The sequence below is a fragment of the Sebastes umbrosus genome, chromosome 8 (genome assembly GCF_015220745.1).
Source record: "Sebastes umbrosus isolate fSebUmb1 chromosome 8, fSebUmb1.pri, whole genome shotgun sequence".
NCBI lineage: Eukaryota > Metazoa > Chordata > Actinopteri > Perciformes > Sebastidae > Sebastes > Sebastes umbrosus.
Genome location: NC_051276.1, coordinates 19,716,110 through 19,731,478, shown reverse-complemented (window position 1 = coordinate 19,731,478; position 15,369 = coordinate 19,716,110). Strand labels below are relative to the sequence as shown.

The 15,369-nt window shown below is 42.8% G+C and overlaps 1 protein-coding gene across 2 annotated transcripts in view; it reads left to right on the top strand.

Moving 5' to 3' along the window:
* The window catches only part of adgrv1 (adhesion G protein-coupled receptor V1), a 116,692-nt gene that overhangs the window by 6,121 nt on the left and 95,202 nt on the right, over window positions 1-15,369 (top strand). For both annotated transcript variants that reach the window (XM_037778492.1, XM_037778490.1), the window contains exons 2-9: window positions 6,342-6,529; window positions 7,285-7,434; window positions 10,662-10,757; window positions 12,363-12,467; window positions 12,730-12,843; window positions 13,131-13,361; window positions 13,523-13,860; window positions 14,009-14,279. In XM_037778492.1, the coding sequence (XP_037634420.1) occupies window positions 6,344-6,529; window positions 7,285-7,434; window positions 10,662-10,757; window positions 12,363-12,467; window positions 12,730-12,843; window positions 13,131-13,361; window positions 13,523-13,860; window positions 14,009-14,279 (1,491 nt within the window). In that variant the 5' untranslated portion in view covers window positions 6,342-6,343. The remainder of the gene's footprint in view (window positions 1-6,341; window positions 6,530-7,284; window positions 7,435-10,661; window positions 10,758-12,362; window positions 12,468-12,729; window positions 12,844-13,130; window positions 13,362-13,522; window positions 13,861-14,008; window positions 14,280-15,369) is intronic.

Genomic DNA, 15,369 nt, shown 5'->3' with positions numbered 1-15,369 from the left:
GAAATGCACACAAAACACAAAAAAAGGAGCATGAGTGAACAAAAGCCTGCTCCTTAAAATTGTGTGCTGGTCAGTGAATCGTAAAGTCCCGCTTCTTCTCCAATGAAAATACTCCCCCGTTCTCTGTTTTGGGAACTCTTTTGAAACGCAATTAGCATTTCATCCAGGCCCAACTAGTTACATGCAATGAAGTAATACCCTTTCTAATTTGGCCCTTTGGTGTGCGAGGCTGTGGAGAGCACAACCTTGTTTAATCCCCTGAAAGTGCTTTTCTGTCTGCCTCCATCACCGTGTGTCATACAGGCTAATCAGTCAGCCCATGCTCGAACTGGAAAACGCTCTCAATTGCTCACGCACTGGTTCCTACTCAATTGGACCCACTTTCCTTTTTCTATATTCCTTCATTCCCATTATTTCCTGAGAAGAAGAAGAAGAAAAAAGTCTTGTTTTTAGTTAGGGATGCGAGATGCCATTGGCTCAACTTAAGAGCAGCCGACCACGGCCGTGTGGACAATACCTCAGGAAAACTCTCCCTCTCTCTGTTTCTTCTTTCACAGTAAAATGCACACTTGATTGGCAGCCTCTTGCCCCTGAAGGAGAAATGCCTGGTTGAAAAGTATCGTCTGACAATAGCTGGAAGGCTGACATCATGCATTTTTGTTCTTTAGAGAGGTATTCATTCAAGTGTTTTCTAGTTCCCCTTGTGTGGAATGGCATAATTTGCTTGCAAATTCAGCACACTGCCATCCTCATTTCCCCCAAAAATCTTTCTCCCCTTCTTCTTGTTGGACTAATGGTAGGTTTTCTGTTTTTCTCCTCAAAATAAATAGAATTCTGTTTTGGGGTAGAGTGCTCCAAAATAAGCCAAGTGAGTAACACAGAGTTTTTGTCAGATTTAATGGTGTATGTTTTAGCTCTACTCGCTTATTAAGTTTCTTAATTTCTTCTCCCCGGCTTCTCTCTATGGCGAGAACATTCACCGGTCTAAAAATACAAGAGGGACAAACTACATGTGAAGTGCAATTATGGGGCTTGTGAGTTGACCGGGTATGGCAGCCGCGGCTACGCCGGGCTGAGAACGGACGGTGGGTGGTTTCTGTGGTACGGCCCGACACACATTGGGCTGGTGGCATCGCTTAACGTGAAGTGCAGCTCAAACAGAAAACAATCCAATAAACACAGCAGAGGAGGCACCATGGTTTTGGGCCAAACGCATAGACTTATAAATACAAACTGAACTAATACAGCAGCTTTTCTATGAAAAGAGAAACATTTTGGTTGTATGCATTAAATGACACAATAGCATTATTATTTGGTTTTATTAAATTTGATTTAATTTTGTGGTTCAGGCATCCACGGTTTTAATAAACTTTTTTTTTTTGGCGAGATATTTTGAGCAAACTCTGCTTCTTCCTGCTCGTATTTGGCATTTTTCATATTTAGTCTGAACCATGAATAATAACCCGGCCATCTGACCACAAGGCACTTCCATTTTCCACTGTTTATATCCCCAAAGAATTGGCTTAGCAGTCACCCCATACATTATACATAAATACAGATTGATAGACACAAAGGCTTATTATCACCTCTTTCTGTATGCCTTTCTGCTTACCACACCATCTGTCTCTGTGTTGCTGTTAACTCATCTGTTTATCTCTCTCAGTATCAGTCATACTGTGTGTTTGCGTGGTTGGTTTTTAGTGTGAATTTGTCCTGAGGAAACACACAAACGTTCCAGAAGCACTGTTATATTAGTGGATGTTAATGACAGAGCAGTTTCTCTTTGTGGCCAGACTGACTCCAGATCACCGACCAGAGCTGTAAGATTGATGAATGAGATCCCGCTGAAGGCCTCCCAGTGTCAGACAACTGGAGATCACGTTCTCTGTGTGTGTGTGTGTGTGTGTGTGTGTATGCGGGTGCATGTGACTAACTGCCAGATATAACCACAAGCTTTTCACCAAGGGCGTCTCAGGACCAGGGAAGCCTCAGGGCAGGGATGCCTCATGGGAAAGCCCTTGATTAAAACTCTGCAGACTGTTATCCCACACACCCTCTACCAAAAAAGGAAGTAAGAGTATTGCTTTCCTCTTTTAAAGCTTCCAATGCAGAGTATTCTCAGTGAAATAGCTAGTCTGAAAGGCAAACTCCTTGGCTATGATTATAGAGGCTTGTACCTTAAGAAGCTCGAAGTGGAAAAATGGGATGACAGATTCATGTGTTTAATGAGACAAAGAAAGCAGGCATATTTTTTGGTCAACAAGGATAAATTTAAGTCACACACTGTCTCACATCACTGTCTGTGACAGCTCACGTGATTATTTATACTCATGTCAACAGCCTTATTACCTGCCACAGACGACACATGGCACGTGCCATACAGTGAATCCTGCAGTGTCACGCTTACTATCATCCTCTGACTGTTAAGTCTTAGGCTTGCAGTGAATAATTGATGCTAAAGATTACGACACAGAGGCCACTGTCAGGAGAAACCCTAGAGGCATCAGCGGCGAGCATTGACCCCAGGAGCAGCCCTGCAATCAGACACCTCGTCAGCACCTCTGACAGGGATATCAAATAGATCAGTGAGTGAGTATCTGTATGTGTGTGTGTGGTGTGTCTGCAAAGGATCCAATGTAATCGTTTTTTTTTTTAACCAGGTTCCTAACACCGATAGGCTGCTTTAAGAAGGGCTGACAGGTGACGGGGTCAAAGCACCACTGACCAGCACTGATGTTATCACTGTTGATTGTTCGTGGTACTCGTCACGTTTGAGCCTGTCGGGAAGTCTGTCTGGTGATGAGCTATCCATCCCAGAGATACAGGAAAATGAGTTTGTCTCCAACAAGAAGGATGTGATAAGATGTGTGACAGGGAGAGATCAGAAGATAGGATTGAGTGATCGCAAGTTGATACAGAAGGGACACACTACATGAAGGATACATGTAGCATGTATGTGTGTGTTGTCTATACATTGTTCCCTTTAGCTTTGATCTGAGCTTAGCCGGTGAAACGGGCGGACTTAGTTGAACTCCTGTAGTAGCTCAACGCCCAGTGCTAAGAAACTTTCCTGGCAAGCACAAAGCCTGCTTGTGCAAGAGGACCATAATTCTAAATGACTCTGCATATTGAGAAGAAGAAAGAAGTTAGCTGAAAGTATTATGTACTGGACAAAAAAATGTTTTTTGTTCAGGTGGCCTTATTGGCGAGGGCTGGAGACTAGGGATTCTGAGCAATGAACACGAGACACTAGATGACGCACTTGATGAAGACCAGTGAACAGGTCTAGCTGGTAACAGGGCAAACAGAGTAACGATCTTCTCTCCTAGTTATAGGAGCACTGATTCAATTGTGCTCACCTGTGTTTAGTTGCCTCCAGTCAGCACAGGTGAGCCAGTGGCTCCTCCCAGAGCTCATCAGGGCCATGACAGACAGGGAAGACTTCCAACAGTTATGGTGAAAGCAGGTTGAAGGTCAAGGCTCAACGAGATAATAATCAGATTTAAATAACAACTTTAGTCATTTGTAATTAATTGTTTGTGAAGAATGACCCAGGATTGTTCCAGACCAAATGTTAATTTTCATTTGAACTTGAGGTTATTATTTAAGAGTATATTTTACAATGTATTGTTGTTCTGTTGTGGATGAATACAATGATTTAGCCAGTACTATATATAGTTGGTAATACACATTTATTGGATGCTGTGTGTGTTCCAGGAAATAAAGTAATGCAATATGAAAGAAAAGTCAGCTGACTGAGGTTAGACTCACAGAATAAGTCAATAAAAGCAAATTTGGATGTTCAGAATGTGAAGTTTCTTTAGTTGTGGTGTTGTCTGTGGCTTGTTGGAGCGCCAGGTCCCAGAGTCCTGGCCCCAGCCATTATTTTCTGTTCCTTTGGCCCACAATATGTGTGATGGACAGTGTGTTTTCATGCATTTCAGAGCTCTCCAGTGTCCTGGCCTGTCACCCCAGCTGTCTATCTGAGCATTGAGATCTTGCATTTTTGGATGCATATGCTGACAGTGCCAGCTCGGGCAAATGCATCCATGTATGCAAACGTGTGTGTGAATGCAACTGTGTCACTGTGCACCTCTCTACATGGACTCTGAATCCCAGCCTTATCAATGTCAGAGGTCTGCGCCAGGCGCTCTATGCCGCCTTTTGCCGTGACAGGCAGATCATTGGTCCTCCTGGGGTCAGGGTTGGCACGACGCATGATGCCAGCACAAAAACTGCCCCGCCGTTTGTAAAACAGACCTGTGCCATCCACACAGCATCTGCTTTGTGTTAGGCCCTTTGAAAGAAGTGCGGCATCTGGGTCAGTTGATGCGAAAGGGACCACCCTTCTGTTTTGGAGTTGGGGGTTAGGAGGTTAGAGGGTTGGATGCTTGCTGCCATTCATCTAAAAGAGTGTGGTCTAAGTAATGTTAGGCAGTCATTTGGACGTTTGGAAGTGAGGTTTTGAGGCACAAAGATTTACTGAAGAAATTGTGCGTGGGAAGTCAGACCTTTTGTTCTGAGAACCGAAAGCAGACATGACATAGAGACTCAGATTCAATTTAAAATGTTTTTTTTGTGATGATAATTGTGATGATTTTGCATGCTGTGGTCAATGAGGTATTGCCATGACCAAAACAGACATTCTCTGCCTTGACCGTCCAATAGGACTCAATTAGGCAGGAAAGTGGATATACACTAGCAGGTGTCCAGATGCTATGAAATTGCACACATCCTCAGGTACACTTTTACCCATGAGAGTGTAGCCTAGACTAGTGCAGACCAGTGAGACGGTGCAATAGAGAAGGTTTATAGCTTTTCACTCAAGCTCTCAGTCAGTGGTGCAGCAAGTTCCCAACCCCAGGAGAGAGAGCAGGGCGAATAACAGGATTTATTCTCTTTGTCCAGCGACACACTCACCTCTCTTCCCCCTTAGCCTCACCCTCTGTTCCCCACTGTCCAGCCCCACCAGCTCTAAATCCTTTTTTGATGGATTTCCCAGCAATCTCTCCACAGCCGGCACACATGCACACACATACACACGTGCCCCTTAACACCACCTCCACACAAACTTTCACACATATGTTCTCGCTCTGACACACTTTCTCGTAACATCTGCATTAATTGATTCTGACTACAGCTGTCAACCAACAACTTCTAATGCTGACACAGTGTCTTGTTCTCCTCTCTAAGCTGACAAACTGATTGATGGATGGTTGCTATTTAAACACCCGCCACTACTGAGAATAACTCAGATTGATATAACAGTAATGGAACATATGAAAAATGGGATATTTTCAATGTCCAACTTTCCTAAACGATTTCTGCTTTCGAAAAAAGAACCAAACAGCATGACTTCATCCACCGTAGCTGCCGATGTTCTTTTTCAACCTTGTAATTAAGAGCAATTTTTTTTTAAAGACCTTACATGTGCATACTGTTGGCAAGGCGACGTGGTGCAGATTATGAATGGGATGGGTAAGAGGCAGCGGGAAGGGGAAAGACAGGACAGAGCGGCTGCAATTTAGCTATAAGCTGGCTCCACCCCATTTGTCATGCTGTGTTGTTTTGTTGTGTTAACCATGACAACTGTCTCAGTGACTCCATCCAGCTTTAGGATTATTCTGGGTGAGAGAGCTGAGGGAGAGGAGCGGAGAAGTGGAGGGAAGAGGGATGTACAAGAGAAGTGAGAATGATTAGAGGAAGCGGGAGAGCAGAAAAGATAATTAGAGAGGGAGAGAAGAGAGTGTTGGCAGCTCAGAATTGTACGCGAGGCTTCATGCTCAACTACTGAAACTACCTAGAGAGTCATCACATTTATTCTGGCGTGACATATTAAATGAATGTGGTCAAGAAGAATAAACTCAACAACAACTGCTTTAACAGTTATGACAACATGAGGACAACAGACATTGAAATTATGGAATAATGTTATGAATCATTTAGACCACAATGACCAGCAAACCCGCCAGCCAGCATGGCTGCACATTTTCAAAAGCCAGGCCATCTGAACATCTGGCCACTCAATACTGCCTGTAGGTCATATTCGTTTTAATCTATACTGACTGTATATTTCTTAAATTTCTTAGGGTGATGAGTAGATGTGTAGGTGTTCATATACAGTTTTCGCTCCCAATTAGCGCAGTGTTATGGAGTATTAGAACAGACCTCTAAATCACTAAATCTGGAGTACAGTATGTGGGCACTGAATTAATTAAAAATTAACTTTCTTTAGCTTTCCCAATTTGTAAAACTCCTCAAAACATACCAATATTGGCCTCTGCTATCTTTCCTGCATCTTTATTTAAATATTTCCCCCACATGCTTCCCTCTTTTTGTAGGAATGCTCCCTGTCCTCCTGCTAGCTGGGTTGATTCTGGCTCTGTCCATCCCTGGAACTACGTCCGAGTCAGCCACGCTGCGGTTCCTGGGGCAGACGGACTTCATTGTCAACGAGAGCAGCACAGCTGTGGTCCGGCTGGTCGTGGAGAGAGTGGGAGACCCGGTCAATGTGACGGCTTTGGTTCTGGTAGGACATGGGACAAAAACTCATCATTGATGACTCATTGTGTATCCGTACTCATCAACCTGTCAAGTCATCTATTCAGCCTGTATCTAAGCACCTGACTGAGCTTACAGTTGCCAGTAAGCAAGTGTCCGCTGAATGTTTTTTGGAAATCACAGCATGGGTTTTGGCTTTACGTCCTCTACATGGGGGCTAGTGTCAGCTGCTCACAGTTGGCGTCTGGTAAGGCGAGCTGGCCGCGCAATGGTGTGTGGTTGGGGGCTTTCCTATGCTTCGTGATATCTTTACCATATTTCTTCTTACATGAACTATTATAACTGAGTTGCCTTATTAAAATCAGTATTAATATATGTAATATCTATCAGGCTTCCTTCCAGGAAACTAATGGGCATAGACAGAAGTGCAACTTAAGATCAAGCGGATGAACGCACCAGTAGAAAGGAAGGAAAGAGACAGGAACACAATATCTTCTCTCTGCTGTTGGGAAGAGCTGAAACAGGCATGAAACATCAAGCCCGGGGCATCCAGTTGTCTAAGGCACAAATCATGTACCTGCAGCATCCTGTGTTCAAACCCATCTTTCATCTATTGTGCCGCATTGTCTCCATCTTTCTTGTGCCTTTTCTATTTCTCTCCATTTCACAATTTCAAATAAATGGAAAAGTATTATAAACAAACACACAAAGAAAAAGCAGGAATCTTATTTCAGTTAAATATCTAGCAATACAATTGAATGCTTGCTTGTTTGTTTCACCCAGCTAGAGGGAGTCGACACAGGGGACTTTGAAGCTGTTAATGCTGCAGCCTTCCTGCTTTCCACTGAGTCCAGTAAGACCATCTTCATCGCTGTGAAAGATGACGACTTGCCTGAGGCCGATGAGACATTTACCTTCAACCTTACACTACAGGTAAATTTCCATTGTTTGTCTGCAAGTGTATCTGTGTGTGTGCCAACTTTTCTTTTTCAATGTGTTTCTGGATTGATGATGACGCCCTCTCCTCTTCCTCCCTCAATCCCTTCTCTTTCCTCTCTGGAGCTCCAAGCATCCTTTCCACAAAGTCCCACTGTTCTACTTCTGCCCCTGACCGTCTTAAACCCTAACCCCATCTACTAAGCAATAGAGAGTGGGGGCGACAGCCACAGTAGCCTGGGAGGCTCTGAGCCACTGGGTCTTTGATGTGTGTGCTCTATAGGACTTTTCCAGGGCTGGCCTGGGTGGGGCCAAATGTTGTGTGCGTCTCCGAGGTTCCCCACTAAAAGACACCTTTGTGAAAAGAAACTGACTTTGACAGCCGCAGCCCCACCACACAGTAGATTAAAGTGATTCCCTCATTCACTGTCCCCATTGATTTCGATGGGCATGTCCGTTCCGAGGATTTCATTTCTGTATGTGTTGTGTGTTCACCGTTGCAGTTGACACACTATTGTTGATAAAAGTCGAGGCTGTTACAATGAATCAATGGATTCACAACCAAGTACATTCAAATCTTGTCATGCATCTTGAGACTTTTTTGCTGGCACTACCAAACGCATCATCAGAAGGTGCAACTAGCTACTTTCTTGTTGTCTTGTTACTGTATGATTTTAAAATAGAAGGATAGATGGCTTGCATTTTTTCTTTTGTAGAATGTTGTTGGGCTTTAACCTTTGTGCATAGTCTTGTATATAAAGGCTATAGACATTTTAAAGTTTGAAAATTATTTTTAATGGGTATACGTTGTAAATCCTTGTCAAAGGAATCACCATCCCAGCCCAAAATGCCTTACACCTAGAGACTATCTCCATGGTTTCATGTAGCCTTTAGCTGTCAAGTTTGATTGATGAGCTAGGGGGGCCTGGTCTTGCTGCCTGTCTGTCTTATTCCTCACTAAAAGACCTAAGACAAAGGTCATTGTGAATCACTGATGGTCAACATTTACCAAACACTAACAGCCCTGAACAGCTGTCAGCAAGAGTGACTTTCTTAACAACATTTTCAATTTGACGCTGCATTTTTGTGACATCTGGTTAAAATCCAGTGGCGCGAGCCCGTATTTAGCCTGCTACTAGAGTGAAAGACCAGATGAGGCCCACTTAGCCCTTCTGTTTACACGACAGCGGAGACAAAGCTTTGGCCAAATGCTACCCTATCCGCTTACTAAGGGACTGTCTGGAGGATGAATGTGCACTACAAGGGGTGTCATAGATCAAGCACAAGTAAGAAACAAACGGTTGATCAGGGTACATTCATCATTGGTGACAGTTAAAGCTGCAGTGGGTAGAAATGGAGCAAATATAATTAAAAAAAGTTATTTTTATGTCACTATATATCCTGACAGTAGTGCCTCTGTGTGGTAAACAATCAATCAGAGCTGAGCTGGAGCCTGCCGTCTCCGAGCAGCTGTCAATCACTCGCAAACTTTGATCAAACAGTCAAACTAGGCAGCGCTGATCAAATATGAATCAATATTCTGTTACTGTAATGCTTATTTCTCACCTCAAATGTTTTCAGAAACATCTTGTAATGTACTGTTTAGCTGTAAAATTAGAAAGTTTGTGACCTGGCAGCAATGTTGAGAACAGTTGAAGAAATACCAAGCACCGCCCACCAGCCGGAGCACAGCCAATAGGAATGCTCTCTCTCTGAAATGACCTGTGATTAGCCAAAGTCGATTTTTTAAAGCCTGAACAGAGCCATGAGGAGGTGCAGAAGTCTAGTTATCTCTCAGAACACTTGAATGACAATATGTTGAAAGGTTATTGTGGAATTTTTGCCCAATGATTCCAAAACTTTCTGCACACTAAAGCTTAAAACTTGTAAAATATGTTTCAATAGGAAATATTAATGCTAACTTTGTTAGAAGTGAGTATGACAGGCTTGTTATATAGAACTGCTGTGGACCAGAGTAGGTGCAGTCTACCAGCGCTGTGCGGGAACAGAAGGTAGAATCACATAGAGGGTCGTAGCAAATGGGAGAGCCAGGGTTTATGTAGTGCTGCATGCATGTAAGACAGCTGTCTTTTAAGTAGCTAATTTGTGTGCGTGAATCACTCAATATTTGAGGATGTTTTTTTGTAGTTGGGCACACATGAATGTGCGGGTATGTGTGTGAGCAGCTTCCTGGCTCAGCCAGTGGCTTGGCTTTGTGAAAGCGTGTGGATTCTGTGTCTGTGAGTTGACCGCTACAAGAGCTCAGCGGCGGAAAGAAAGCTCTGTTACAGCTGGGAAAAGCCCTGTTTGAATAGAGGGATGAATGCAAGAGGCCTAAGCACTTTCTTGTTTTTCATTTTCTCCTTTGCCTGCGCTTACCTTAACGCACGCTGGCATGCAGTTGTTTTGCTAAGAACTTTCAATTGGACTGTGTTTGGCTATGAAAAATGTTTTTTTCAAAATAGTTTTGGTTGAGAGAATTATGTTTCTGTTTATTATACTAAGTCAAGGCTCTCACAGCTGGTCATTTTCCAGAGCGCCTCTCCTGCACATATACTAATTAGCGTATGTGCCGATGTTTGTATGTTGCAAAGGGATTTTGGACGTTTTGGGCTTCCACCAAAACGTCCAAAATCCCTGTGCAACATACAAACATCTGCACATGAAGCCTGTGCACTTGAGCTCAGACATGGTAGTTGTCAGCACACTTGGTCCATGAGATGCTTGTGAAAACATTGGTAAGCTCACTAATGGAAACCTTGGAAAGTTATGCCAAATAACAAGGCTGTGGTCTTTCTCTTTAATGGTGTTCAGAAAAAGGAAAACCCTCCTTGCACAGATCATAGCTTATGGTTCTTTTTGTTGATTTAAAAACTCCCAGCGTAAAGCCTCGTGAAGTAAGTTGCTGTGTGATTTTAAGCCCGGCGAGATTTGAAGTTTGTCAGGTCTTAGTGCCGAATCACAGAGCACAGCACAAGTCCTGAAGAGGCGTCCCGCTGTGAGCTAACCTGACAAATCAACCAGGCTGAGACCAGCACTTCCTGTCTTTGTGCCTTCTCATCAGGGCTTCTCAGTGGGAGCACAGAAATGAGGTGAAGACAATGGATAAGGCAGGCGTTCTGGTTTTTCACGAGTACTAGTGTCAGTGGGAGGTTAAGATGTGTTCAGGTACATACTGTATGGCCTGGTTTTATCTAACCATTTCAATTCTCCCTGCTTTCCAGAGCTCCTCTAATGGCGTTACACTGGGAACACCAAACAAGGCGACCATCACCATCCTGTCCAATGACAATGCCTTTGGAATAGTCGCCTTCAACTCAGTAAGAAACCCACATGCATCTTGTATTCTTATTATTTGTTCATTCACTTCAGTCTCATCCATTACAGTCTATCACTTATAATTTCTAATGATTAGTTCTGCGTCAATTTATCATATTTTGACACGTGCTATTATAATGCAAATGTTTTAACAGCAGCAGCTTTGAGAAACCTGTAACAAGGAGAATATTCTTTTATTTATGCAAATTATTTTGAGTATAAAAGACCTCCAGAATAAACATATTTGGGATATGTTTCTTAAATCAAAACTCCAAACTGTTTTCTTCTTAGGAGCAAAGCTGCCTGGACTCTTGTATTGATCCTTTAGGAAACTTTCAGCTTCTTTTAAAGGGTATACGAGGCACCGAACCCCAACTACAATAATGTATTCCTCCTACTAACAATGTATCAATCATGCTCCAGTCAATTTCCCAGTTTGTGCCACGTTGCATCTGATTTGTGCCTGTGGTCACCAATATTGCAAACCGTTTTTGGCCACACCAACCTGCACTTGCACCATAAGCATGCACTTGCATTTGCGACCAATTACCATGTCAGTAAGTAGTAGTAGAAAGTAAAGGATCGGGGGTGGAGTCATTTGGACCCACTACAGCAGAGAGGGATTCAATCACGCTAGTACTGTGGTTTTGGGAGAAGTGACCATCTAGTGGTTGTGGGTTCCCAGGGGTAATTAAAACCACAACACTCACTTATCAGTGGAAGTTTTTAGCGTTGCCATGGCAGCTGTGGTATAACTGTTTGCCCTACCACCCCCAGATGGTCTCAGATGCTGGATAATGATTTGGCTTGCTTAGAATCAATAAAGGCCTCCTGGCCTTGGGAGATGTGTTTATGTTAGAGCACTAAATTAATTCCTGCCTTTGCTTTGTTTTCTTCTTCATTTGTATTCTCCTGAATTTCTTTGGTTATGGCAAATTGAACTTGAATTATGTTGAAAAACAAAAGGGGATTTAACTTCCAAATGTTAAGACCACAATAAGGACTTCCAAATACTGTGAGAGCGAATGTGATATTTACTCCATGTTGCCATGGAATATAGTTTTTAATGCTGCATATTCCGCTCCATTCAATTTCCTTTGTGTCTGTGTCTCTTTCAATTCAATTACACTACTTTATTAGCGTGACCTTCTGTCTGAAGTACTGCTGCCAAAGCAGTACACACACAATAAAAGATACAAATTATATGAATTTATCTATTTGTTCACTATTATTCGTAATGATCAATATATATAAAAATGTGTAGCAGTTCCAAAATCGAGAAAACTGGAAACAAAAACATGAAAAAACAGTTATTAAAACAGAAAGGACAACTCAAAATTAAATTAGTCAAATTAAATCAAACGTCGCCTTGGTTACATTGTTATGTTGTCCGTTGGCTGTACTTGATAAGGATCTGTCTTTGATTTGTCAGTAAAGAGATAATCAGCTCACTTGTATTGTACTTGTTATTTCAATCTTTCAAATATGACGTTTTGCTTTGTTTCAGAATTTAATTTATTCTAATTGGGAATAAGAAACTGTGTTGAAATGATTAAACTGAATTTACTTGGGTTGTCTGTTTCACTGTCTCACCCTTTTCATCTCAGACTGAAGAGATTGTAGTCGATGAACCAAGAGGAAGGAACCATTATGTGCCTTTCACCCTAATTAGAGAAAAGGGAACATTCGGGACTGTGACCGTGAACTTCGAGGTGAGGACAATGTACTGTGCATACAGCTAACAAACCTAAGACACTGTGCCTTATAGTACTTAAGAAGGACAGACAGTGTTATAGATATGTTCCTGACAAATTGGCTTGTTTTGAGCTTGTTGAAAATGCTTTCATAAGTTTATCCCACTGGCTGAACATAGAATCTCCATTATTTATATGCAGCATATTAATGATAAATGAAAACCCACATAGAGTACATGGGAATGCCAAGTGTAACATCACTGTGACTCCTCCTGTTCAGATCTCTGAAGGTCCAAACCCTGCCATTGAGGACCTCAGTCCAGACAGAGGCAACATCACCATTCCTGTGGGACAGGCTGTAGTACATTTCAGTATCCTCATCCAGGATGATCAGGTATTGAACAAACTCATCATTTAAATCTAATCCATATATTTGACCACATGTCTTATATATAGATAAGCTTGTGCTGATCTGTCCCTACATCTATCCCATCATCATCTTTTTTAGACATTGTTAGTTTGAGTTTTTTTGGCATTTAAAAAGATTATCCAAATTGCCCCCATGGGTTTGACATTTTTACATCAGATTTTCAAAGTTTGAAAGGAGCAATCAGGTTTTTTGAAACAGCTGTATCTATGAACATCTGCATTTGAATGTGTTTCCTTTTCTTTGTTGGCCAGATTCCAGAGGATGATGAGGTGTTTTCAGTCAGGCTAACGGGCGTGGCAGGTGGAGCCCTCCTCAGTCCCAACGCCAGCAGTGTCCAGCTGAGAATCCGGCGTAATGACAGCCCACTGCGGTTCGCCCAGTCTATCATGGCAGTACCAGAGTCCGCTGGAGTCATTGCCCTCAATGTGACCCGTGGTCGCTTGACTGAGGACGGTCCACTCGTCGGCTCTGTTGACACCGAGGTTCCTTTCTTTCAATCCAGTCATTTATTTACATAAACTTTTGACTGTTAAAGAATAGGGCACAACCACTTTAATTATATATGCACAGTATATTCTATGAAATATATATGTATAAGCATAAGAAAAATGTATACAAACCATCTGGACTATACTGTCTTTAGGTCTCTGTAGATTACATGGTGGTGAGCGGTGAAGGACTGGTCAGCGCCACACCAGATGTGGATTTCCTCGACCTACAGCCAGTCAGAACAGTTACATTCCCCCCGTTTGTCTACACGGCCAGCCTGTTGTTCAAAATCAGTGATGACGACAAGCCAGAAATCGCAGAATCCTTCCATCTGGTCTTGCTGGAGGAGACCATCAGAGGAGATGCTGTGCTAGTATCACCCAATGCTGTGCTGGTGACCATCGAGCCCAATGATAAGCCCCATGGGGTCCTGTCAATCAGCAGCAGCGCAGTCATTCAGCCAATCACCATCAATGAAGACCTGACACAGAGGTGGATAACTTATGAATGCTTATGAAACTGTGATGACATATATCCCATTGAATGGGTACAATAACATAAGGGCGTCATAATAAAAAGGAAAAGAATCCAGGATTATTGCGTCTTTAACCATCCTTTGTTCCTCTATCATTTCCTCTAGATTTGAAGGAATCATTATTGTAAGAAATGGAGGCAGCTATGGTGCCGTGTCCGCCAACTGGTCCATCAGTAGAAACTCCAGTGACCACTCCCCAGTGTTGGATGATTTGAGCCCTGCAGCAGGGACAGTAAGCTTTGCTGCCGGTCAGGTGACAGCTGTGATTCCACTCGACATTGTGACCGATGATCTACCTGAAGAAGCAGAGACTTTTGTTCTCAAGCTGCTGCCCAATACTACAACTGGAGGCGCAGAGGTCGACGAGCCAACGGAGGTCAGTTTAGAGCAGATCTATGATAGCCCAATTTTTATTTATTGCTATCGTGTTACTATAATGGGTTTGTAACAGAGAGAGAAAAGACAGACAGAAGGCTGCACTTGTTAGGGAGCATATCGTCCAGATGTTGTGCATGTGTTATGCACATGTGAGTGTTTGTGTGTGACCTACTGTAAGGTACAGTGGCAAACTTGACACGTTCTGCAAAAGTCGACCCCTTAGTGTGTCACGTCGCTCTGTGGGTGTTCCCTTAATGTGGTTGAATCAAAACAAAGCGGAAACAGCAGGCACACTCTGTGTGTGGTGTCTGTGTGTTCTTTTTTAGTCAGCGTGGGTGAAGTGGTGACAGGTTTTTTATAGCTTCCATCTTTGTCCAAGCCTCTTGGCCATGTGTGAAAGCAGTGGGCAGATCTAAGTCTTGTTTATATTGAAGGCATGAAATGAGACGCATGCAAACTCTGCTTTTGGTCACATACAAACACGCACCAGAACACCACCTCAGGTTGTGAGGTTAGAGTGTCTGTTTGCCATCTGTGCAAAAAGAGTTGGCTCAGCAGAAAGAATTAATAAACGACTTTAACAGTAGGACGAGTTAATCAGCGTTAATTGCCATTAATGTGAAGATATATCACAGACATGACACTGAGCTGTAAATCGGCTATTGTGAGCATGCCAGGCAATGCATCAGACAAGTGTAGGTTTCAGGGAAATGAATGAGCCTCAGTTAAAATGCTCATAAAAACTACTCTAGCAGTCTTAGCAGAGTTAATTAAAGAGGATGCCTCTCTAAAGTTAGCTCAGGGCACTTTTTTACTACTTTCAGTCTCACTTGTTTTCTTTCCTCTCTCTGCTCCACACCTCTCCTTTCTTCTTCTTGTGACCCAAGATAGTCTTAGTAACACAAAAACAGGATGCACAACAACATCCTCCAAAGTAATTGATGGTAAATGTGGGCTTCATTGCAATTATGCCCTCACATCCTAAAGATCAATCACCGTCCTCCTCACTGCACACGGGCCTGCATACGGCCCGGACGTGCTCCTTCATAGGCAGTGAAGTTAAGGCCAATCTGTCAAACTAGTGAAAT